The following is a 26,179-nucleotide window of genomic DNA, read 5'->3' as shown; positions in this document are numbered from 1 at the left end:
ATTGAAGATGTACAGGGTGGCCAACTAAGAATGCGAGGTACTGTATCTGGGAACCTGTCCATCGTAGAGCCTTGCGGAAAAAAAAATTTATTACTAAAACAGCCACGAGAAAAACCTGGAAAATATTTGTAAGTTTCTGCAATGGCCGCTAGGGGGCGTAACTGCAATCTGGAATCTAAAAAAGTGATGTTTCTATGAATTCCGCTATATTAACCTAACAAAAAAATGTCCGGTCTTTGAAGTTGACAATAATCTCAACCTTTTTTGTTTGGAAATTTTTCTTATATCTCTAAAAATGAAGTGGTGGGGGGTATTCAAAGGTTTCCGTAAAGAACACCCTGTATCTTTGAAATGACTGAGCCGATTTAAACAAACTCGAGTTAGTTCAAAAGATCTATTCTTCAGCTACAAATATTATACCAAGGTAGATTCATAACGGTGGCGGCACTCTGATCGTTTTATATAGGAAGCGCGTTTACCAAATCTGACCTCGCATGCTTATTGCCTACCTTCCAGTCGTAGGGTGGTTTTACTATGGAGTCTTATGGGAGATACTACGTTTTTTGTGTATATAATCATTATTTAAAGATTTCTGATGTTGTACCTTATACAATGTGTTAGTGTACCCATGGATTATGATTTTACCTTACGGCAGCAACTTCATTTTGTTTCTCCAGTACAAAAAAAATGTTCAAAGTTTTTCCGCCTGCATGTAGGCAACAAAGCGTTCAGATGGGTGCAAGATTGTCATTGAAATAAAATAACAGCTATGCCGCTCAAATTTATTTATACAATTTTAAATTTCTTTATCGAATCTTTAATTTTTTTTCTTTTATCCGCATCCTCTAGTCTGCGTTTGTTATATTGTTTGCATGTAAAAATCATGCGAGTTGTTAGATAAAACCGTAAAAGGTCTTTCGTCAATTTCCTTTTGTGTAGTTCACAGCCCACTGGTTTGTAGTTATTAAGTTTGGCATTTTTAATAACTGCAAAAGTAAAATATAATTTAAAAAAGTTAATATCGTGCAAGCAACATGCAATAGTATATTAAGTAACAAGGGATTAAAAAGAGTTATTGTTTTCGAAAGAATAGTAGTAATATTCTTGAGGGGCCAAAAACTAGTTTGATCCAGTGTTACTTATACTATTTTTTCCAACACCGACCGTTCTAAATTCATTTCGAAATGAGTATGATTTATATTATAAAAAAAACTATCAAAAAGTAAGGTAGGCTATTTAACAATATTATGTCATGATCACAAGGGATAAAATTTTTCTTGATTCCTAAAATAAGTTAGGTGTCTATTACCTAACCACTTAACGAATAATAAAAACGTTAAAGCTTAGCGCCGTACTTAGCAGTTTGAAATAGGTAGTGTGCAAAAAATCGTGCGTTAGGATGCGGCGTCGGCAGAATTTGGAAACGCTGATTCATTCCATTTTATAACATTGGTTTTGCAAACTAATGTAAAACCTAATTTGCAATTTTTTTTAAATCAACGAATTTTATGTTAGAACTAAATAAGTTAAAAGAAAACTTGCAAGCTCTTAGTTAGCATTAAATTATGAAAATGCCTCTTCGTCTGGAACCGCAAGACTATGGTCTACTGTGAAACAGCTCATAACCAAATATTCTTTTATTTAATATTAGAATGATTGCCATAAGAATAGAAGATATACCGCAGATTATGTCACGGTAATGTCTTTATGACGTTGAGCGAGAATTAGTACCTAACTCAAAGCCACGGTGAATAGACTCAAAGCTTATGATTATACGATTGCTGGGTTTCTCCAACAAAACTTAAGTAAGGCTTAAGTTATAGCGCCGTGTTATTTGGTCGTGCTTGGTCGAAATGAATCAATTGCTTAGTAACGTTGAACTTAAGTCGAAGTGAAGTAAGAAATAATGTTGGAGAAACCGACCATAAAAACTTGAAATAATGTGTACGTTGAGTTGCCTTTAATCAGGCGGAAAAATTTAAGGTACTGATTCTGTTGTTCATAATACAAACGTAGTCCTTTTCGTATATTCAAATGACAATAGATAGGTATAACAACACGCTATATTGATTTCAACTTCAAAAGTATCGAAATAATGATAATATTGGCAAAAACCGCCTAATCTCCCATATAACTCCATAGTAAAACCAGCCTACGACTGAAAGGTAGGCAATAAGCATACGCGGTCAGATTTGGACAGCGCTGTAGGCCGGAGTGCCGCCACCGTTATGAATCCACCTTGGTTCAGTATATTAATGATATCTACCGGCTGACCCAATAAGACTGTTCCTCGGCCATATCTCGAGAACCAGTCGTCATATGACTTAGGGGTAAAAAAAATTATTGGGTAAATCGGTCATGAAGAATCGCTGGAAAATATTTTTAAGTTCTAAAAATGACCAACAGAGGGCGTAACTGCCATCTTAAATTTTAGAATTGCATTTTATTTAAATTTCGCATAATAAACTAAATATTCTTTTTTGACATTTTTAAAGCGAACCAGTTTATCATTTTCGTAAAAACAAACACTCAGTTGGTGTGGTGTGGAGCGTTCAATTGTTTTTGCAATAACCTGCTTTAACTTCGTAACCGTTTGACCGATTTTAACAAATTTGGTATGGTTGAAAAGAGCATTCCTTGGGCAATTAGAATCAACCAAAATTTAGTTGAATCCTTCTCCGCCAGGGGGCTAGTTTTGACACTATAACCCAAAATCCTAAAAAAATCAAAAAAATGAAATAGAAAGATTTGACGCTTTCTTTATGAAAAAGTAGCCAAATAACATTCAAAGAGGCCGGTGAAAACCGTTTTTCAAAATCTCGTTCCTAACCTCAAATATTGGGAAAATGAGATTAATTAATTAATTAATAAAAATTTTTTTTTTTTTTTTTTTTTTTAAAGGAAAAAATTTTTTAATAAAAATAATAGAACAAGAACAATTACATATAAGAACGAGGTTTTAAAAAAAATTTAAAATGTCAGATACTGACAGTGTTTTTTCTTCTGAAGAAAAAGTTCGATTTACAAGTAAATATACAAGAAAATATACATATCCGTCTACTACATCCTCAATTAAGAACTTCAATATCTGTTCACAAGATTTGCTTGATGCTGGGCCTTCTAAAAACAATTATTTGGACAAAGAAGACAATATTTTGTTTGACACCAGTGCTTGTCAAAGTTATAAATGTAATGAATGTGACAGAATTTTTCAATCGCAAAGAGGATTCAATATTCATTTAGGAAAAAGTCATCCAGAAATTAATTCAGAGCCACACGAAAATCCCGACGTCAATTTACAACAAACATCAGATCAGATTTATGACTCTGATGTTGGATTTCGCTGCTCACAATGCAATCATTTGTGCATGACGAAACATGGTTTGAAAAGACACTTTAACTCAGTTAAATGTAAGAAGCTTCTTCTGACAAAAAAAAATCAGACGGTTCAAAATGATAGGACAACTCCAGATGTCATTAATCACGATAATCTGCTTTCTACTTTGCAGACACTAAAACATTCATTTACACTGATAAAAAGGATTCCACGGTCTCTCTGTGAACTTATTGCTGATTCTTTGTCCGACACTATCAATAATTGCATTGATAAAAACTCTTTTGAAAGTTGGAAGCAACTGTCTTTGTTTGCATATAAGGTTTTCAAATTACCTGGATCAAAAAAAAACTGACCGAAAAACTTCTCTTACTACTGTGATTAAACGAAACCTCAAGAATCTTTCTAATTTAAGTGATACATCAGATCTTTTTGGAGAGGGTAAATCTGCAAACAGAGTTTTTGGACACGGCGATAATCTTTTAGGTCGTCGGGTTACTTCGAAAATTGAAGCTGGAAATATTAGCGGAGCTGTACGTATTCTATGTTCAGATGACTCTATCGCTGCTTACTCTGAGGATTCCCTTCGAATGCTGGAAATGAAACATCCACTGTCTCCCCCTGATATTGATCTCTTGCCTATTCCAGATGATTTGCCACCATTTCCGGAAATTACTTTGAAAGAATTGTTATCTGCTGTAGCAAGTTTTCCTCACGATTCCGCTGGAAGTATTGATGGTTTTCGACCACAACATTTTAAAGATTTGCTTGGAAAGTCATTGGATCTTCAACATCCGTCATATCAGCTTGGATTATCACTAACACGACTTGTGAATTTGATAGTACGAGGGGAAATACCTGAATTCTTCCGTCATATTTTCTTTGGAGCTTCACTGATAGCTCTGAATAAAAAGGATGGAGGAGTACGGCCTATTGCCGTTGGAATGACTCTACGGCGTTTAGTTGCGAAAATCATCTGTTCCCGTGTACATCAGAGAGCTGGAGAGTTTTGTAGACCTTACCAATTGGGTTTTGGAACTAAGGGAGGTGCAGAAGCAGTTGTTCATGGTGCTAGAAGATTCATTGAAGTTAATTCTGACTCTTGCAAGGTTTTACTGAAATTGGATTTTACTAATGCCTTTAATATGGTTCGTCGTGACAAAGTTCTTTCTGCTTGGATGAACCTTTTCCCAGCATACTACAAATTTATACATCAAGCCTATGGATTTCCATCTTCGTTATCATACGGCAAGAATGTCATTTTATCAGCTTGTGGAGTACAACAAGGTGACCCGTTAGGACCTTTGTTATTTTGTCTAATGTGCTTGGATAAACTGAAAACCTGAAATCTCCTTTTAAAGTTGGCTACCTTGACGATTGGACTTTAGGTGGTGAATTTGACACAGTTTTAGATGATCTCTAATCCATCAAAAATTCAACTATTGAATTAGGACTGCATCTAAATGTAGCAAAATGTGAAGCTTTTTGTACAGGCGGATCCGAAGAACAGAAACAGGAGGTTTTTTCTCGTATCCTTCGTGCAGCTCCAGGTATTCAGTTTCCAGATCTGAAATCCTTTATGTTATTGGGATCTCCTCTGAATACATCCTCTATAAAGACTTGTCTTATGGCCAAATTAGAAAATTTCAAAATTTTGTCGACTCGTTTAAAATTAATATCAGCTCATCATGGACTATTTTTACTCAAGAATTGTCTAGCTGTACCAAAGCTGTTGTACGTTTTACGTACATCTCCTGCATTCCTTGTTACTGACTGCCTAGCTGCTCTTGATAATGAATTTATAAAAGCTATTGGATCTGTTTGTAATATTGAAATGACTGATACAGTATCGTTACAGTCCAGTCTGCCTGTTAATAATAGTGGTTTGGGAGTCAGAAGTACGGAAAGATTAGCTCTTCCAGCCTATTTGGCTTCGATCTTTTACGTGCTTCCTGTCGTTTCTCAGATTATTGATTTCAATGATGCAGAATGGATTTCTGATACAATTAACCAATGGAAGATACTTGCTGAATCTCAAGAACCTGTTGAAGAAATTCGTCACATCCAAAAATTTTGGGACACTCCTTTGGTTGAAAAGTTATTCGATCAATTGTTCAATAAATTCGTGAATGATCCAGTACACCAAGCAAGGCTGTTAGCACTGAAAGAAAAAGAGTCAGGCGCTTGGTTACAAGCTCTTCCTGCAAGGCAAATCTCCACACATCTTGAAGATTCTGTTTTGCAGATAAGTGTTGCTTTACGCTTAGGTGCTACAGTTTGTACTCCTCATATTTGTAAATGTGGTGCCAATGTGGATAAGTTTGGGCATCATGGTTTATCTTGTCAGAAGAACACAGGAAAGTACAGTCGCCATCGAAACATCTTAGAATGTCAGAAAAGAGCATTCCATGAGGCTGGTTATTCAGTCATCTTAGAACCTCCTCATCTTTTTGGAATTGATAAAAAACGACCCGATGGGAGAACTTTAACACCTTGGATGGAAGGAAGATGTCTGGCATGGGACTTTACTTGTGTTGATACCTTATGTCCTTCATATCTCTTCTCCTCGGTGAAGAAAGCAGGTTCTGCAGCCGCTTTAGCTGAACGCAGAAAGAAAAATACTTACGCTGCTTTAGAACCTACATTTATTTTTAACGGATTCGCTGTAGAAACCATGGGTCCGTGGGGAAATGAAGCCAAAATGATGACAGCGGCAATTGGTAAAAGACTCAGGCAAAAAACAGGAGAGTCCCGCTCAACCCAGTTTATTTACCAACGGATAGGTATAGAAATTCAAAAAGGCAACGCCGAATGTGTTTTAGGAACTTTACCTTTTTTTAGTAATTCTTTTCATGAAATTTATTAATAAAAATGCTTAACTTGTATCTTAAATTTACTTTTTACCTATTTCTGTATTTGTCGATGGCGCAAAAGAAAAGCAGCCTACACTTTTAAGTAGGCCTTGGAAAATTTAACAAATGAAACACGATGCATTATAAAATAATAACAGCCGCAATTTGTAAATTATTCTGCTGTGTTTACATTCAGAAAGTGCAGTTTTTTGAATTTGTAATCTTTTCTGAAATGCCGATTTCTAACCAAGAAGCATTTAATATGCTGGCGATATATTTGGAGTATTTTCAAAATGCGACCATCGCTGCCCGCCTCTTCTATTTGCGTTATCCGAATCGACCACGAACCATCGCCGCCAGCATATGCTTCTTGGTTAGAAATCGGCATTTTAGAAAAGATTACAAATTCAAAAAACTGCACTTCCTGAATGTAAACACAGCAGAATAATTTACAAATTGCGGCTGTTATTATTTTATAATGCATCATGTTTCATTTGTTTAATTTTTCAAGACCTACCTAAAAGTGTAGGGTCCTTTTCCAAACAATCTTTCGCACCATCGACAAATACCGGAAATACGTCAAATAAGATACAATTTAAGCATTTTTATTAATTTATTAATTTATCTCATTTTCCCAATATTTGAGGTTAGGAACGATATTTTGAAAAACGGTTTTCACTGGACACTTTGGGTGTTATTTGGCTTTTCATAAACAAAAAGTCATATCATTCCATTTGATTTTTTTGTTTTTTTTAGGATTTTGGATCATAGTGTCAAAACTAGCCCCCTGGCGGAGAAGGTTTCAACTAAATTAACTATATTTTCGATTCTTGTTGCCCAAGGAATGCTCTTTTCAACGATACCAAATTTGTTACAATCGGTCAAACGGTTAAGAAGTTAAAGCAGGTTATTGCACAAACAATTGAACGCCCCACAGCATCTTTGGTTTTGAAATAACTGAGTTTTTGTTTTTACGAAAATGATAAATAAACTGGTTCTCTTTAAAGATGTGAAAAAAGAATGTTTAGTTTATTTCGAGGTTTATTTTGCGAAATTTAACGAAAATGCAATTTTAAAATTTAAAATGGCACTTACACCCTCTGGTGGTCATTTTTAGAACTTGAAAATATTTTCCAGCGATTCTTCATAACCGATTTACCCAATAATTTTTTTTACCCCCAAGTCATACGACGAACGGTTCCCGAGATATGGCCGAGGAACAGTCTTATTGAGTCACCCGGTAAATATAACCCAAAGAAAAGAAAAACGCAACTCAAAGATGCACAAACAAAGGAAAACTTAATACTTACAATGAAGTTATTGCTTTGGAATCAATTTTGAAAGCTGCTATGAACAGTTCTTGAAATATCTGCTGTGGTTCATCAGAATTTGCTAAACGTGCTACAATTTCTTCTACCCACGCTTGTAACCATTGCTCATAAGATTGAACTTCCTTCCAATGTATTTTCATTAACCTTTCATAACTAGTCACTACCTATAAATTATAACGCTTAACACTGTCATTTTAAAAAAGAAAAGATGTGTTCACATAAGCCATGTGTAAATTAGCAACAGTGCAGCAACGTTTAGTTGAATTTACTGAAATATTGTTATAATGAATAGTTAAATAATATAAAGGTACTTACATTTGCTGCTTTTCCGGAACATATAACATCATCAAGCATCTGCACAGGTAGGTTACTATGTTGTTGCAGCACAACGCTGCAACCAACTTCGGAACATAAAACCATAATAATGGCATAAAAATTAGAGCACTCCCCAAGATCGTTCACCCATTTGAATAGTGTATTAAAATAATCTGAGCATCCTACAATGATAAATAATATTAAAGAGCGCTAATTTACAATGCAATTACCTTGAGCTTTAGCTTTGAGAGTAACTTTTATCAGAGATTTGAACATTGCTTGAGTATTATTTTTGACAACATCAGGAACATCATCAATGTAAACGTTTATGTAATCTAAACACTGTCTGTAGATATTGGATAGTTCATCAACTTCTAAGTAAGAAAGATGTGAAGAAAGCGTGGTGATTGCTTTAGAAATGCCCATCATTCGGGAGATATTCGTTTTAATACCAGAACTAGAATTTATGAATGATGATTTCATAATTCACGTTTATAAGAGAGTACAATATAGTCATAAGTTATTACACGGCGCACTTTCCCTAGTTTCGCCCAACCCCTGTTTTGTTCCAAGATTTTCCACAAAGAACAAACAACTTTTACACTCGATGTTACGTAAAAAGCTTTCTCGCGCAGATGTTTTATTTAATTGCACTATGCTTGAACAACTGACCATCTCCATCAACGAAAATGACGAGAAATTCAAAATACATTTGTTTAATGTAGATATTTCTCTGGAATTTTTTTAAATACTTTTCTGGAAACGCATTTGCACATGAATATTCAAAAAAAAACCATAAACACCTCTATTTAAGAAAATATTAATATTTATGTTACCTACCACTTTATAACAGGTGGTCACTTTGCCGTTTCTGAAATTTGGTTTTGCATTTGTATTTTGTTAAACATAGAGAAATTTACGCATATACCAGTTCATAGCGAACGTGAACAAAAGTATGTCTGGCGATAACAACAATCTGTAGGCTCCATCTACATTCAACACACCCCCTTAAGAAAGACCTAAATCAACCCAGTTAAAATAGGTACTTTACTAACACTGTACACAATGTTTTCATTTGAACTTGAACTGAATACTTTTATGATCTTAGTTACAGATTAGTAGGTATGGCTGGTTTATAATGAAATATGAATTTGTCCCTTTGCAAGAGCCTTGACCAATCATTCAAAAAAATGATATTACCTTGTAGCTGAACGAATCAACTTTTGTAACATGAAGCACAATATGATTTCATGTCCAATTCTACCTTTGTATAATACGTCAGATGGAGCAACAATAGAAATTCCTATATACAGACACACATTTAAGAGCTCCTTCATTGAGGCGTCACCTACAGCTCTCATTCCCAGATGACGAAAAAAGTCTGAGCTTCCAGTCTCTTTTAACAGTTCAAGATAAGGATGCTCTTTAAACCACTGCAATAGAATTAATTACTTACAATACAAGAATTAAAATAAACTACTTACACCACCATCAGGAAACATTTCAGGTGTTGTACTGCATAACATCACCATCATGTGACCACTGTTACATTTCACATCATATGCCACATTTATATGAAGAATTAGTTCATACAAACTTTTGATTAAACTTATTTTATCATTCAGACTAATGTTTGAGGTGTTATAATTTTGTGAAAGACACAGAAGAAATTTTGTGGTATTATACAGGTAAGTGTGTAACAACTGCGAACTTAAAATATCCTTAGAGCGTTCCCTGTGAAAGTATTCAGTCCGCTTAGAAAATGAAGTATACATTTTAGGCTACATACCACAAGTTCTCCACTAATTCATTCAGAAACGTACAAGAGCGACTAAATAATTCATGCACATTTTCCAAAATTGCAATTCTAGCAGCTAATATGTCAAAACTTGTATATAATGAGTTGATAAAATGATCCGTATCTTCCCGTTCTACATCCTCGTTCTTTATGTGTACTTGTATCATACACTTCATAGACCTAGAGAATTCTTCACATAATTCGTGATTATCTTCATAAGGTAGCAAAATACGTGTTACTGACTTTTTAATGGGATGCTTTGCAGTGCAAGATAAATACATATGAGCAAGCAATTTTCTTGCTTTACTTTTCTCTTCATTTTCCAGTGCAGATTTTAAGTACTCTGAAAGCTAAAAGACAACAATATAAATATAAGATAAGTGCTAAGATAAATTTGTGGAATGAAACTGTGCATAGTATTCATAGCAGTTCAATAACTTATGGCTTTTAAATGATGACTTACTCTTTTGACGGATTCCTGCTGAAGACAACACTCAGTAGTTTCACTACATTTTTCAATGATATATCGAAAATGTTCATTGGAATTGTTAGATCTACACTCAGAAATACATGAGCAAGATCTTCGAAAAACAGGACCCACAATCTTCCTAGGTTTCATAATTGACACATGCAATGCAACGGAATTTTGAAATAATTTAACGTAGAGTAAATTCGGTGTTACAAGACGAGAGATAAAGACTTCAACATGTTTACTTTTAAAAAAGATAGGTTACTAGGTTAGGTTAAGTTCTACGTTTTAGAAAAGTGGCTAATGTACGGATCATTCATTGGTTTAAACAGAGTTTAAGGCTTGTCTCACAGTGGAAGCGTTTACGCGCGAACTGGGATTCGTACGAATACGTACGTTTATAGACGAACTATTCAAACGTACGATTTCAAACGGACCTTCGCACATTAGTGATTAATAAATCGTCCGTATACGTGCGTGTAATTGCGACGTGCGAACCGATCCCATTTTGTTCGGATTTTTATGCGAATTCGCAGGTTGTAGACGATTGTGCTTGTGAACAGTTGCTCAGCTCATGATGGATACGCAGCTAATGTGCGAATCCGATTTGTGCGTATACGGACGTACAATTTCTGACGTTAACATGCGTATTTCAGTTCGCGCGTAAACGCTTCCACTGTGAGACAAGCCTAAAGAGAGGTGGATAATACGTGACAAATCTGATTACTCAATGCGACGGTGAAATTCGCGATTCAGATAGAGGCGATGGTGTAATTTTACAAACGGCGAGTTTAGGTGGGAGCGATTTGTAAACATAGAATTATTCAGGTTATTCTAGTAGGTTTTTAAATGAAATTGTACCAATTGTAAAGTGAATTGAGTTTATCCTGCCGTTTTTGAGATTAGGGCCGTTTGCACCGAAAAAATTTAAGCGGAGCTTAGCTGAAGTGTAGCTTAAGATCCATGGCAACGATTATTGAGACATGGCTGCTATAGGTTATAAGCTCCGCATCATATGCTGTCAAACCGCATCCATTTTAGCAGGAGCGGTAAAAACGCATAGTGTGACACCACACCACCACACTTGGGTACGCGAAATTGCGACCTGGTGTTTTACAACGTAGGGAATCCGGCTATATTTTTAAGTGAGAGGTTTTCATTACTACACTGGTATTCCGAGTTAGTTTTTTCTCGCTTTTTGTTAGCTTTTTGTTAGTCAACTTGGGTACATCACAGTGTGTTCTAACCTCTACGCTCTAAGATTTTAATTTACTTCGTGTTGATAACTACGTTTTAGTTGACCAAGTCAAATAAACACTTTTATTATTTTTTTGCCACTCATGCTTGGATGGTAGAAATACAATTGTTTTAACAATTGCTAGTGTTGTATTTTTATGATACCCTCACTATACGTCGTCTGGTATAAAAACAGTCGCATGTAGCCGCCCACGACAAAACTTATGTCTTTTTCTCTTAGACCATATAGTACATGGACTGCTAATTGTAATTAAAATATAGTCAAGGACATCGCCTGGGTATGTGCGTTTCAGGGTAAACGAGTCTGTCCGAAATTGTCCGTTGAGACACGATTTGGGGCTGCCAACCTATAAATTCACAAACGTCAATTAATTAATCGCCTAGATAAGCCAAAAAAAGCAAACCTATTCTTATTTGTGGCAGTATAGAAGATAATCAAGAGTATCGTACTACGCGGTTGCCATAAAAGCTACTCTTTACGCGATCCGAGTGGTGTTCATACGACTTTAGTTTACCCTGAGATTCACATACCCACGACTACAGTGCCCTCTATCCGTGACCACCCATTTTGTATTGAAAGCATAGGGCTAATAGCAGTCCATGTACTATATGGTCTAAGCTTTTTCTTCGCATGGGCTAGATAGAGACGAGAATATAATAGCATAATTTGTGTACCCCTCACAGTCGACCAGTTTTGCAGTGGGCGGCTACTTGCGTTGATTGACGTGACTGTTTTTACACTAGAAGAGCAGAAGTAGGTGGGTGCAGTTGAGACACGAGATACCAAAAACATCTCCAAGAGACACCGAGTGACCGACAACGACATTAGAGACACAATTTGTGTGATTTGGATATGTTGAGGTTATGTTGTAAAAGTTGTAAATAAACTTTAGGAAAATCTATTTATTGTTTTATAATGATAACAAATACACACTAAACAAAAATGAGTGAACCGACAGATATATTACAAGCCATTGAAACATATAAAACACAGGTGGGTGTATAAATTGTATTAGTTTGGGTAAACTTTTTAGAGCCAATTGTAATGTAATATAATTGTGTAACTGTGATTTAACTGTTGGAAACCAGGCAACATCACAAAAATGCCCAATATCTCAAAAAATAATTGCCAATATTAGAGACTTTAATTATACGTCGATGGTTCAAATAAGTAGTTTCACATATTTAGGGCCGGTATTTCCATCTTCGGATAAAGTACTAGATTCGTACCTGCCAAATAACATACCGCCCGATATCTTCCGTTTATCTATCTGCGAGTATTTCCATCAACGTGCGGTATAAATATATCCCGTAGATAGCTACCTAACCATAGCCAATGTTGCCGATTTTAGAAGTCTGTAATAGAAAAAGATTGCGAACGGCAGGGCCATATATTAGAGCAAGATAGCTTGCTACCTGACAATTTGAACGAATGCTTTTGTTTTGGAAAGAAATTCAGTGACTTGTAATATACTTGTCAAACGTAAATTACAGAATAAGCTTTACTTATGAGTACTCTGAACATGAACCAAAATTGTGATGTAAATGCACCGCGTAGAAAGAAAAGGCTAATTTCAGCACATCTGAAAATCGTGTGCTTGTGTCAAGAAAATCTTGATCCATTTGGAAACTAAAATAGGTTACCTATATCCTTCAAGAAAACATAGTATGTATTTGCGTACTTCTACTTCCATACTTCAATTTCTTTCTTCCTATTTAGTATAGGTACAGTTGGTAATTTCGCAAATTTTTAAAACGTCACCAGTTTACTGGAAATTTGACGCAATATCCTGGGGTTATGTTGATAACTGCAGAAAATCTACCCAATAACTTTATCTAGAACTTATCCTGCCGATAATATTTAAACGAGGTTCGAAATACCCGAAGGGACGCTAACTGTCGGTTTACCTGGAAGGTATCTTATACTTGACTTTATCCCTAGATGGAAATATCGGCCCTTAGGAATTCTAGATACCTTTAAGATAAATCTAGATACCTTTCAGATTGGTTCGTTTGAAGTTTCTACAAGTAAGTTGAGTTGTTATGTTTGTGGGCACTGTAAAATAAATGCATTGGTCCTATATCACGTTCAACCCAATCCAATTTATTGAACAAATTTAATTCAAAACATTGATAGACATTGACACTGATATGAAGAACTAATTTTTTATTATTATGATGACAACAGACCACTTTTTTATTATTCACGTGTATATGCTTTAAAAATATTGAATATGCATTCTATGTGCACATCACTTATCAGATCCATATGAAAAGTTTATCAAAACGTGAAATGCATCAAGTTATTTATTGTGTGTTTGTCTTGGTTTTTAAGTTTTAACATTAATTAACAACCAGCCTATCCAAACTTGTCTTTGTGGGCATTTTTGAAAAGAGAATTTTGTGCCCTTTAAAATGATGGGTGAGTCGATGGGAGGTGCATATTATAATTTTAAAGTGAGGGTAGTCTCATGTTATATATTACATCATTTTTTTTAGTTGGCAGAAGTTGAGCAGGCCTTAACATCAACAGATGAAACGTCACAAAGAGTAGAGTTGCAAAGCTTACGAGACAATATTATACAATTAATTGAATTAACCGAAGAGACCCTGCAGAGAAGTACGATACCACAGAGCAATAGTAAAAAGAATGACTCTTTGGAAAATGAATTTGCTTTATTCATGGTAATTAAACTAACTGTTCATACTGCAAGTAGCTACAAGTTATAGTATTTAGGCAGAAATGGAAAAAGAAGGTGCCACAAATACATCATCGAATAATAAAGAAGATATTGAAAGTGAATTAAAACATTTGGAGGGCATGAAGTGTAAAGCACCACATAAACACAATTGGGGAGATGTTATGTATCACAATGCTATAGTGTGTTCTGTGGTTCTGGATGAGAGAGAGCATTATTCGTTTGATGAAATAAAGGTAATTTTTCAGTAGGTAAGTTATATTACTTTTTGAGAAATCGTGGATGCCCTTATCATGATATTTTGAAAGAGTCAAAGCAGAAATTTGGCCAATATATCGTTATCGACGGATAGCGGATATATGTATCAACAAACAAAAAATTGGTCAATCGCAATTCAAAATGTGGAGATGCGCATAGGCTTTTTGATTCACTGCATCTGCATCTGTAAAGGCTGTTAATGGTTTTTTTTTGCTTCTTTCCTCATTTGTTGTAGCATTTGTGCAATTGTTTTCCTAACGAATCATGAGCAATAATTTTTCATACATTTATAAATATTCTTGTAACTACTTACATTGCTGTGATAACACGCATAATTTTATGAAAAACGTCTCTTGAAACGATCATGCTATAGATGTTGATAAAATTTGTAGGTGTTTCTTCGTATAAAATTTTCTCAAAAATTTCTTTATCTTCAGAGATATTTTTTGTACATATAAAATCTCCTTTGTACGTTTCTCCACAACTTTGAATGCTTCAATGCTAATTCTTCCGCAATTAACTTCGCCGTGAGATTTGTTAGGTCTCTTTCAGCTGCAAGAGTCGATTCCCAAGCTATTGAGAAATGCTTATAGTGCTCCAGGAGTGTTAATTATATTTTAGACATCTCGTCACTTGTGTATTTCTTTAAAGATTTAGTCCTCTACAATTTGTACGCTATATATTTTTTGCTGTACATTTCGGTGTGCCCTGTGCTTTGAAAGAATTAATCCACGCCATCAGGGTTTTTGTAAGAAACCACCTTAACGTTTGACTAGTGGATATGAGATAGACTAAGGTACGATAATGCTTCACAGCAGTTCGTACACTTCTCTTTATTTTACACAGTGAGCCACACACTTTTTGTGACAACAGTAGCATTTTGTCGTCCTTGGCCATAAAGAAAAAGGTTCTACTTGCCATAGTCAATTTAGGGTTCTTCTCAGGGTTCTTGGACTCTACTGAGGTGAGTGTGTTCCAATGCTAAAAAACCTTCCTGGGGGTTGATTCATCATGACTCTATGGAAGATAGGTAGGTACTGACTTTTGTTCACGAAATCTGATTTTCCAGACGCCACTTATTATTATTGAATCCTTTGATTGCCTCAGGCTCCAAATCGAGCTCCAAATGATCACCTTGCAGAGCAGTGGTCACTGATTTCTTAGACTACCTCACTACACATTCTGGATCCTTGGTTTGCAAAAGTCCAGAATATTGGAGCAGTTTTTAAACTAAATTTCGCGGAACGTTTCGTATATAAAAAGCTTTGATTTATTTATCTTATTGTACGTTTCTGATTAGTATTCTACTTTATTTACCTGTCTTAATTTTAATGTAAGTTTTTTAAGGTGAAAATTATGTTTATAAATCCAACACATCAGGAAATGCTCCCATGCCCTTACATGATGGAAGGGAATTGCAAATTTGACGATGAACAATGTAAATACTCGCATGGTGAAATTGTGTTATTTTCAACACTGAAAGAATACAGTGAACCAAATTTTGAAGTATTATCAGTCGGTCGTATAGTTCTAGCCAAACAAATGGATAAATTGTGGGGTAGAGCAAAAATTTCTAAAATTAGTGAAGAAACTTGTGTAGTTCAATTCGAATCTAGTAAAAAGGAATTAAAGCTTCAACTGCATGACGTGCTGCCATTGGATAGTGAAAGTGAAGAGGACATTTCAGATGATGATGACGACTATGGTGAAAGGGACGACATTATTAACATGAGTTTATTAAATACACCTACTTCTCAGGCATTGGGAGATTGGGAAAAATATACCAAGGTATGATTCATTTATAAAATGTAGCAATCATTGCTTTATTACTTCCAGGGTATTGGGTCAAAACTAATGCAAAAAATGGGTTATGTAATTGGAATGGGAATTGGCCGTTATAGTGATGGAAGAGTAGAACCAGTTTCAGCTGTGGTTCTTCCTCCGGGAAAATCTTTAGGTGAATTTTTTGTCGATAACTTTGACTTTCCTTTAACCGCAGATTTTTTAATTTATTAGTTACTTAGGTTTACATTTTCCCCCTTTTTTATAGGCTCACATCACTGTTGCGGACAATGCTTTGAGTTAAGAAACAATTATAATGATGTATTGAATTTTAGTTAATTGTTTAAGGCCTTGTGGTACTTACAGAGGTTTAGGTATTAGTCCAGGAAATAGAGACTGAAAATGGACCATTTCCTGCAAAACGAGAAGTACCTAGTTCCAATTTTTTTTGCATGTCATGAAAGAATATCTGGTGGTTAAGAATCCAAGTTTTTGACCTCCCACCCCTTGTGCTTCTCTCGCACCACTCTTAAAACCAAAGAAATTTGGTTGGTTTTTTAGTTTTTCAATCATATCTTTTTATAGATTCATTTTACAAAAAAATATTGTTATCAGAAATTGTAGATTATAAAATTCTACACAAATTTGATATACACTACTTTTTTGTGAAATGTTTATTAAAAACGGTATAGAGCTTCAGAGTTGCTTATATTTTTAAGAATTCTGAAATTTCTATGTAGATGTTTTAACCAAATTTTATACTTTATCTCTATATTTAAGAGTTTTATGAGAAAATATCTTGAACTTATCGTGCTATAAAATCCCCTACGCTGCACCCTTACCGAAGGGGATGCATAATAATTCCACTTTCAACCCTTGCTAGTGGTGGGGATATTTGAATCACTGTGAGATTGTAGGGCTTTCTAATATACGTTTGAAACAAAAAAATTATCTCACTTCAGTTCAGCTTCATCCTTAAAATCCTTCATCCCCCATCCCCCCAACCGCGGTAGGAATAGATATTTAAAGAGGAATAGAACACATATGTAATAAGCGTTGTACTCTCTGACTAACTTTACAAGAGCGTTTAAATATCCATTTTTACCGCGCGGGGGGGGGGTGAAACTGAACTGAAGTGAGACAAGTTTTTAATTTCAAAAGTATATTAGAAAGCGCTACAATCTCACAGTGATTCAAATACCCCATTAGCAAGGGTTGAAAGTTGAATTATTATGCATCCCCTTTGGCAAGGGTGCAGGGTAGGAGGGTTTATACCACGATAAGTTCAAGATATTTTCTCATAAAACTCTTAATTATAGAGATAAAGTATAAAATTTGGTTAAAACATCTACATAGAAATTTCAGAATTCTTCAAAATATAACCAACTCTCAAGCTCTATATCTTTTTTAATAAACATTTTACAAAAAAGTAGTGTATATCAAAGTTCTGTAGAATTTTATGGTCTACAATTTCTGATAACAATATTTTTTTCTAAAGTGAACCATTAAAAAGACATGATTGAAAAACTAAGAAACCAACCAAATTTCAGGGGTTTTGGGGGTGGTACGGGGGAAGCACAAGGGGTGGGAGGTCGAAAACTTCGATTCTTAACCACCAGATGACTGTCTATGACATGCAAAAGAAATTGGAACTACTTCTCATTTTGCAAGTTATCACCCTCTATTCCCTGGACTATATGATTTCTGACCCATATAGTTGAATTTTATTGTTTTGTTATAAAATCCCTTTCTTATTGATATTTCATATTCATTCTATGTTGTACATTTTACTTACATCTAATTTTCTTTGAAACAGATCACTGCATGAACCTTAGAGAAAAAGCAGGAGGAGACAAAGATTTGTTCAGTGTGGAGAAAAAGTTAAAAAGGTTGGCGAAAAAACAAGAGAAGAAGAATATTAAGGCATATGAAAGAGAGAAGAATCAAGTGAACGTATTCAACTTTTTAAATGAGACGTTGGCAAGTAAGAGCAGTGCTCCTACACCAAGTGTGTCAAAAAGTAAACACAGAAAAGAAATAAAGTTGGAAACTTGTCGAAGTTTAAATGTGGCAAGCTTAAAGATTGACGAAGACATAAAACGAACGGAAAGAGATTTATGTCAAATAAAGGAATCTCTCGGCCGAAATTTAGATTCTAATTCTCAAATGCATAAACATTTGAAATTAAAATTAAATGCAAAGCAAAGAGATCTACAGACACTTAAAATGAAAGCAGTGAATATTGCATCGGAACAAAGTTTGCGAAGTGATAAGAAAAAAATGACAGTATTTTAAATTTAAATAAATTATATATTTTTTGTTGGTAATTTTTATTTGTTTAATTGCACTATGCCATCCCACTGATGATAAGTTAATACATTTTGCCAAGTGCATCAAAATACTTTGTGGTTTTTATTTCAAGTGTAGGGAGCATAATAAATTAATAAATTTGACATGCAACTAACACATTTGATTTGTTGTATGATGGAGAGCACTTTTTACAATGACTTGTTCCCTTGCATATGAGATTGATTTGGGTTTCTTTCAACTGTTGGAGCCTATTGTGTGTGCCATCATAAAATGTGCATTCCTAAAGAATTAGTTTCTGGAAAATTTCAAAGTTCTCGTATGTCAAATAGTTATGAAAGTGGGATTAAATTTAATATCCATATCTCGTTCCCCCAGGTGGAGTGCCTACCTTCTTAAGAAATATTTGAACAGCACAGTGGATTGTCTGCTGTTTGAAACCTCATTGCTTTCTCTAACTAAACTGTTCTAACATTAATTTTGATTTCTAATGTGGCGGTACATATGGTAGGTAATACGCATCACACCACAATTATAAGTAAAATCAACACGCGTTTTCCCCCATGCTGTACAAAAAAATTTCCCTCACTCTATGGAGTACTCTCTGTCTCTCGGCTCGTTTTACAACTGCCGTTCTATGTTACTCACACCATTCATGTGATTAATAGAAATATTTTTACCCCTTCTCAAACACTCAAAATCCAATGCCCAGCTACAGCCCCGCACGGGATACTTTTGTTTCATAGCCATCTTAAGATTAAGATTTTTTTGTGAAGATACTTGTATTATTACTGTTCGGTAATTTGCAATCCAATGCATGAAAAATATTTTAAAATTTGCAATGAGAAAATGTTATTTGTTTTCAAAAATTTCAAAAAAATAAAAATGTGAATTTTCTCCAAGAGTATTCAGAATTTCATCACTTTCCAAGTAGCGTGCAACTTTCTATCTCTTATGGTTTCAGAGATCCAAATGGTCACCGTCGAATTTGGGACACCCTGTATATACATTTCCATTTGTTTAAATCTACTCGTAGGTTTAAATGGAAAGGTTGCTGTTTTTGATGTCTGACAATTTATTTACATTCTGTAACTTACGTAATCACGATTCATGATACTCTAATGAAAGGACCTAGACCCAGCATTTTCCTTTTGAGAGTATATATTTTCTTCTGACACTTCTTTGTTTTCGAGATATTCAACTCTAAGTTTTGATCCCACTGGCAGATATGTCCCGCATAGACCTTCCCTTTTCCCTTTGAAGGTATCTTCCTCCGACTCAGTTTTTGAGATGTTTGAATTCGAAGTTTTGACAGATATGTAGGTACATGTCGTCCAATTCTACCATTTTCAGTTTGGGAGGTTGAAAATGGGAAAAATCGAGTAACGAGCTGTCATTAAATATTTGGTTTTGAAAGGCAATACGCAAATCAAAGATGAGTTGGACGCTGTCTACTGGGATTCTGCACCATATGATTTACCACCGTGAAATTTTGGGGAGTTGAATTCAAACTTGGCGGCCGTACAAGCTTGGGAGATGATGAACGTTCGGGATGTCTAAAAACTGCAACCACTATCGCTAAAGTTCACCAAATGGTGCTAAACAGCCGTCGAATTAAAGTGAGAGAGAGAGAGATAACGGAGGCTATGAAAATGTCAAAAGAACGTGTTTGTCACATTGAAATAAAAGACTTATGCATTATTAGCTAGGATCAATGAATAAACATTTTTGCACTCCTTCGTTCTAAATTGCGTTTTCCCAATAAAACACGAACGTCGGGAACGTCAGTTTTACAATTGACTATCTACTTTCGCGCACTAGTGCCTAAAAATTCAACGAAATTATCTATTTAGTGCGGATCATAAACTAATAAGTAGCATGATGGAAGAGTAAAAAAGAAAATATAAATACACTTTACATCATTCCCTGTAGTACACGGGCAAAAATAAGCTTAAACCAGAAGTTTTGAACAATAAATTGACATTTTAAATTTCTACTTTATCGGCATAGAGGACTTGATTTTTTCAAAAGAATTATAATGTCGCAAAAATCTCGCGAAAAGGATTTGAATTTATATAAATTCGATTTAACTAATCCGTGCAAAAAATAGAATACATGTTACGTGCGTGAACAGTATTTGCTTGATTCGCGCGAGATGCGTCGCTCGTGCGCGTTGCGCACTCGCGCCGCCAAACTTCGCGCTCATCTGCAAAATAACTGTTCCCGCACTAATAATGTAAATAACTATTACCTATGATGTGTAGCAAAATATGTTGTTAATCGTTTTCATCATTTGAAAACGTTTAATGGGACTTTCCATTAAAAAAATTGGGTTTGGAAAAGAACGTTTTTTTATAAATTGGCGTATCGAATTGGTTTTTCTCTGAAATTTTAATATAGAATGTGTGGTTTTGTTTATATCAGTGGAAAATTTGTAGTTTTGGCTACCCAGAGGTATAATTTGTTTAGGGGGGTTCCATTTAAAATTTTTAAAAAATATATGACATTTAGCGAAATCAATCAATCATTTTGATTTTTCGATAAAGTACCTAAAAAATTATGTGACTGTGGAAGAGGTCTTAACGTGTGCCTCAGTCCAAAATTTAGCCGCCTGTGCGATTTAGTTTCTCTCAAAAAAATTTTGAAAAACTGTCAAATGTTGATAAAAAAAGGGTATAAAAGCGAAACCGTTAAAGTTAGGGGTATAACATGTTACATAAAGTATTTTTCAAATATCCAATTCAAAGAAGAGCGGTCAGGATAATCGTCGGCATTGAACTACCGTGCAAAAACTGTCGTGACGCGTTAAAAATATTGAACATTTTGACATTTCCAAGTGCATACATTCTTGAGTGCCTGTGCTTTGCAAATATGAAGTTTCACACCTTTACTTTACATTGCCAAACACATGATCACAACACCAGACTATATCATGTAGGTACGTGTAAATTTCGGTAGGCTTACTAGATCGCAACAGGGTCCTATAATACAGTCCCAAATGTTTCTTAATTGCATACATACTTGTAAAGTTAGAACAGCACATTTTTAGAAATAAAATGAATCGCTTATTAATTCAATGTTGCTTCAGTCCAGATTTTTTTAAATGTGATCTTAATCAAATATGTGTCCAAGATTAGCTTTGTTTGTCGATTTACAATCTATGTTTTTCTTATTAAGATGCGAGCGGCTTCCGGAATAGGATCGTGCCAATGTTGAACGAAAAGTCTTTTTGTTCAACATTGACACGATACTATCGCGGAAGTCGCTCACATCTTTAGAAAAACATAAGATTGTAGACCGGGATCAAGTGTTCTATGACCGGCAATCTTTCTCTGGCGAGAGGTTTATCTGGATATACCTACGCTTTTAGACTGGTAATGAAACTATTTAGTTAGGCAAGCGGAAAAAAAATTATCACTAAAACGGCCACGAGAAAAACTTGGAAAATATTTGTAAGTTTCTGCAATGGCTGCTAGGGGGCGTAACTGCAATTTGGAATCTAAAAGTGATGTTTCTGTGAATTCCGCTATATTAACCTAACAATAAAATGTCCGGTCTTTGAAGTTGACGATAATCTGAACCTTTTTTGTTTGACAATTTTTCCTGTATCTCTAAAAATGAAGTGGTGGAGGCTATTCAAAGGTTTCCGTAAGGAACACCCTGTATCTTCGAAACGACTGAGCCGATTTTAACAAACTCGGGTTAATTGAAAAGAGTTATTCTTCGGCTACAAATATTATAATATTTGAAGTATAATTTGTGGCCCTAAGGTGGATCGATTTAAAAAAGGAAGCTTTTAATGCCGCCGTAAATGCTGGCCATCACGATATAAATATATATATCTCAAGATATTGAGATGCTGTTTTCGCGACTTGTTTAGGCATCATTTAGCTACTTTTTCATGAAAAAAAATCGAACCAATGCATTTAATTTTTTTGAGAAAATTAACCATTTCTGTTGGAATGTCGAAAAAAGCCCTCAAGCCGTGATATGTGAAACCAACAAAACTTCAAATAGTATAATATTTGTAGCTGAAGAATCGCTCTTTTGAACTAACCCGAGTTTGTTTAAATCGGCTCAGCCGTTTCGAAGATACAGGGTGTTCTTTACGGAAACCTTTGGATACCCCCCACCACTTCATTTTTAGAGATACAGGAAAAATTGTCAAACAAAAATTGTTCAGATTATCGTCAACTTCAAAGACCGGATATTTTTTTGTTAGGTTAATATAGCGGAATTCACAGAAACATCACTTCTTTGGATTCCAGTTACGCCCCCTAGCGGTCATTTCAGAAACTTAAAAATATTTTCCAGGTTTTGCTCGTGGCCATTTTAGTAGTAAGTTTTTTTACCGCAAGCCTCTACGATGGATAGATTCTCAGATACAGTACCTCGCATTCTTAGTTGGCCACCCTGTAGCATGAAATAAATTATGGGGTGTTGCATTTAAATTCGGTATCTTTTATTGTAAAGGAATTATGATCCGAGGGGTCTTAGATGCTACACCCTGTCCATACTTACGAGATTGGTTTAGTGGATGAGCAGCAGCGCTGAACTTCGCTTCTACCCCTTTTTAGTATCCCTTTTCTGGGCCTCTACACGTAATTATTTACATACTTATTGTATATAGTAATGTTTGCTACTACAATAAAGACCTTTTTTGGGGTGTAAAAATGAGTTGCTGTCGAGTCACCTTTGGAATTTTTGTTTACAGAGGGAATCGTATTTAACTTGAACTTCCAAAGGTGACTCGACAGCAACTCATTTTTGATAGCCTGTTATAAATTGTTGCACAACTCTTGTGCAGATGCAGCGCATTTTTTTAAATCGAAACAACTTTTGTTTTGACATCATCAATGGATATATTTCTAGGAGACGTCTCAATCGCCCTTTGCGAGTACCTTCTTCCGGCAATCCGTTCTTGAGGTACCTATAAGGGAATATACCCGATCACGATATAAGAGGTAGAGGAGGAGAGCTGTGGTTGGTAGAAATTAATTTCATTCGTTGAGACCTTTTATTAGACTACCATGAAGGATATATACCTAGTTCCACTCCCCCCCCCCCACGTCCCGTATTTTGATAGAGACAGGAAAGAAGGGCATAGTTGGTAGAAAACGGTTCGTTTCGTCGGACCCTTTAAGTAGATACCAATGATAAAAGTAATGTTTAACCCCCCCCCAAGGCCCCTGTCGCTCCACTGATTCGAAAAAAAGTCGCACGGGAAAATATAGTTTGTACAAAACCAATTTATTTCGATGAGACCTTTCGATTAAGAATACCATGAGGTAGAACACTGTATTTACCCCCCCACTTCCCCCATTTCTAAAGTTAACTTGGCATCACTAAAGGCATGGTATTGCAAAATCCCAGAGACCCAAATTGGTTGTCGTATGTAAAAGTTATTGACGTTATTACTTTCAAAAACAGCATCTCGGAAAATAAATTCGTGGGGGAGGGGCCCCTTTTAGACAACGGAAAATTTGGATGGCGTCTGGCACACCTTCGAAAGTATAGGCTACTTACGGCAGAAGTGGGTCCGACGAGGGGAAAAACCCCAAAAACCGCCAAACAATAGCACATTTTTTTAATTCTTAAAAATACTATCAGCTAATTGATATTGATTGATTAATCGGCAGAACTTTTGATGGATCTACCAAAGTAAATTTAGCAAATATGGAGGTACTTTGCTTCGAAATTACATTTATCAAATACAAAAACTCAAGTACTGGATTCAACAAAATATTAGACCGTTTTAATTAATTAATTTTAAAATTGTTTGTAATACTGTATTAACAAAGAAAGGTTAAACTAGTTAGATTTGCTTGTTTTGTCTTGTTTTCGTATGTTGACTATCTTAAACTAATAACTACTGCTTTCCATTTCGAGTGGAAAAGACGAGCTCTTGAGCTGTACCGTGCAAGATCCCTGGTTTCTTTTACGAACCAGTTTCAGCTCTGACGCGCTCGAAAATTGGAATATTCCCTTGTCCCTCTCATGCACCCACCTATTGGCTTTGGGGCTTGAACACTTTTGTGGTTATTTACGTTACTGTGAATATTCAGTCAAATGTGTGCCAAAATGAAACAAACTTGCAAACGGAGCTGCTCGAACAAACTGCACCAGAGCTTCACGCACTCAGAATCAAAAGTTTTTATTATCCCAAGTGGCTTAAATGAGAGCAGATTTATACACTGCTTTGATTTGAATTTTTAGTTCATCCACAGAGTAAGTTTGATAATGATTCTTGTTATTGGTTTAGAATACGTAACTTAAATAATTTGCATTATCCTCTTACGCTTAATATAGCAATATGTTGATTAGAGTCATTTAACATCAATTTTTAAATTATATTAGTAGGAAATAAGTTGATGTATGCACGGGAACATCAGCTTATGCGTTTTCCACTGATGATTAGTATTACGCATTGGCACCCCTCCTTTATTGTTATCAACACTTTCGTCGAGACAAAAAAAAATATGCCTACTTTGGAAGCAGTAGAAAGTATGAAGAAGGAATAAGCTTTGTATGTAACTTGTGATAATAGTAATCATGTGCAGTTCGTACAGGGGCACATACAACACCTGTAGTCGATTTTGACAATGAAAACAGTCGTCTTTTACACAGTTGTAATACACTACAGTCCATCAATTGAAAAAAATTAAAACCTTTAAAAAAGGTGTTTGAAGAGAAACTTTTAAGGTTATGTTTACAGCGCTCAGACTCTGCTCTCTTGAAGCTTTACCACAATTCTAAACATGCGGCATTTAGACCGGCAATTTTGCAGAGCGACTGAACAAGTGGAAAACGCCCTAGACTATGAAAGAAAGGACTGATATATCCTATCAATGGCAATGCTGCGCGATGCAAGCCTGGGGCGGCCATATTTTTCAGAGCCAAAGTGGGTTTTAATTTTTATTTTCGTGATATGCGATCCTTAAGACTCGACAGTGTGCGATTAAAAAACATTATTGACAATGGTACAGTTGTAGGTGAGCTGTTAAGCCAAAAAACACTTCGAAAGTAGATCGTTCACAGGTAATTATAGGTAGTTTCGAGTTGAAATAACAAAACAAATGTGGGTTTCACTTTACGATCATTATATCACTCTATTCCTTTCTCGTAAAAAAAACGCCAATAGTAAAAAAAAGTCCAATTTCGGCCGACAGAGGGCGCAAGTACGAAAACGGCATAAGTAATTTGGTCAAATTAAGATAGAGCTCTGTTAACTCAAATCAAATACATTACACTCTTTTGAATTACTGATACAGCAAACTTACTCCCACAGCAATGCTTTTGTCAACATACACAAGAAATATCTGAACCAGATCAATTAAGCTCAGGTTAATTGAAAAATACTGAAAAAAGCTTGTTCTATTTATTTTCAGACTGTTCACTTCATTTAAGCAATAAGTTTTAGAACTTCACATAACGTTGGGTTCTGGCTCAGAGATATAAAGTATTGCTTGTAAATGCTTTCAGATAGATTGTATTGAATTTCAATTAATTTTCATTAAAAAGCAGACAAGACAAACAAATCTAACACATACCTACTCTTCTACAATAATTAAATACTAAAATTATTATAAGCAATTACTTAATTAGACAACATTAGACGCTTCTCTATGTTTTTAAGCTTAAAAAACACCCACTGGCCTCGTCATTAAAATAAAAACTACAAGTAAAATGTATGAAATATGAACAGTCAAATGATCCGATTTTTACTGTTAATGTATCACAGTAGTAATATAAAAATAAAAACTGGTTTATCTTCTTT

The 26,179-nt window shown here is 35.2% G+C and overlaps 3 protein-coding genes across 6 annotated transcripts in view; 1 reads left to right on the top strand and 2 right to left on the bottom strand.

Moving 5' to 3' along the window:
• Window positions 1-26,179, bottom strand: part of LOC116167490 (protein PRRC2C) — a 56,712-nt gene that overhangs the window by 12,472 nt on the left and 18,061 nt on the right. The gene's annotated exons all lie outside the window — the stretch shown is intronic.
• LOC116167492 lies at window positions 712-10,392 on the bottom strand. Its single transcript, XM_031482884.1, has 8 exons — window positions 10,094-10,392; window positions 9,622-9,980; window positions 9,317-9,566; window positions 9,033-9,265; window positions 8,063-8,289; window positions 7,833-8,014; window positions 7,497-7,681; window positions 712-986 (listed from the first exon to the last, which is right to left on the bottom strand). Exons 1-8 carry the CDS (start codon window positions 10,247-10,249, stop codon window positions 980-982), a joined length of 1,599 nt encoding a protein of 532 aa, XP_031338744.1. The 5' UTR covers window positions 10,250-10,392; the 3' UTR covers window positions 712-979.
• Window positions 12,194-18,496, top strand: LOC116167493 (zinc finger CCCH-type with G patch domain-containing protein-like). Of its 3 annotated transcripts, none has more exons than XM_031482886.1 (6): window positions 12,194-12,350; window positions 13,856-14,041; window positions 14,094-14,291; window positions 15,661-16,101; window positions 16,150-16,270; window positions 17,912-18,496. In XM_031482886.1, the coding sequence occupies exons 1-6, from the start codon at window positions 12,300-12,302 to the stop codon at window positions 18,388-18,390; spliced, it is 1,476 nt and encodes a 491-aa protein (XP_031338746.1). In that variant the 5' UTR covers window positions 12,194-12,299; the 3' UTR covers window positions 18,391-18,496. The 3 variants fall into 3 exon arrangements, with proteins under 3 accessions (XP_031338746.1, XP_031338745.1, XP_031338747.1); XM_031482885.1 differs by having other exon boundaries at window positions 15,652-16,101; XM_031482887.1 differs by lacking the exon at window positions 12,194-12,350 and adding an exon at window positions 13,641-13,778 and having other exon boundaries at window positions 15,652-16,101.

Source organism: Photinus pyralis, unplaced genomic scaffold (genome assembly GCF_008802855.1).
Source record: "Photinus pyralis isolate 1611_PpyrPB1 unplaced genomic scaffold, Ppyr1.3 Ppyr1.4_LG3b, whole genome shotgun sequence".
NCBI lineage: Eukaryota > Metazoa > Arthropoda > Insecta > Coleoptera > Lampyridae > Photinus > Photinus pyralis.
This window is presented reverse-complemented; position numbering and strand designations above follow the sequence as displayed.

Excerpts from the sequence above, each read along its gene's own strand:
- LOC116167492 (XM_031482884.1), bottom strand. The coding sequence starts at position 10,249 with ATGAAACCTAGGAAGATTGTGGGTCCTGTTTTTCGAAGATCTTGCTCA. Across the intron at positions 9,981-10,093 it reads AGCAGGAATCCGTCAAAAGA|CTTTCAGAGTACTTAAAATC; the intron begins GTAAGTCATCAT and ends GTTGTCTTTTAG. Across the intron at positions 9,266-9,316 it reads AAATGTTTCCTGATGGTGGT|TGGTTTAAAGAGCATCCTTA; the intron begins GTAAGTAGTTTA and ends ATTCTATTGCAG.
- LOC116167493 (XM_031482885.1), top strand. The coding sequence starts at position 12,300 with ATGAGTGAACCGACAGATATATTACAAGCCATTGAAACATATAAAACA. Across the intron at positions 16,102-16,149 it reads ATTGGGAAAAATATACCAAG|GGTATTGGGTCAAAACTAAT; the intron begins GTATGATTCATT and ends TATTACTTCCAG. Across the intron at positions 16,271-17,911 it reads TCCTCCGGGAAAATCTTTAG|ATCACTGCATGAACCTTAGA; the intron begins GTGAATTTTTTG and ends TCTTTGAAACAG.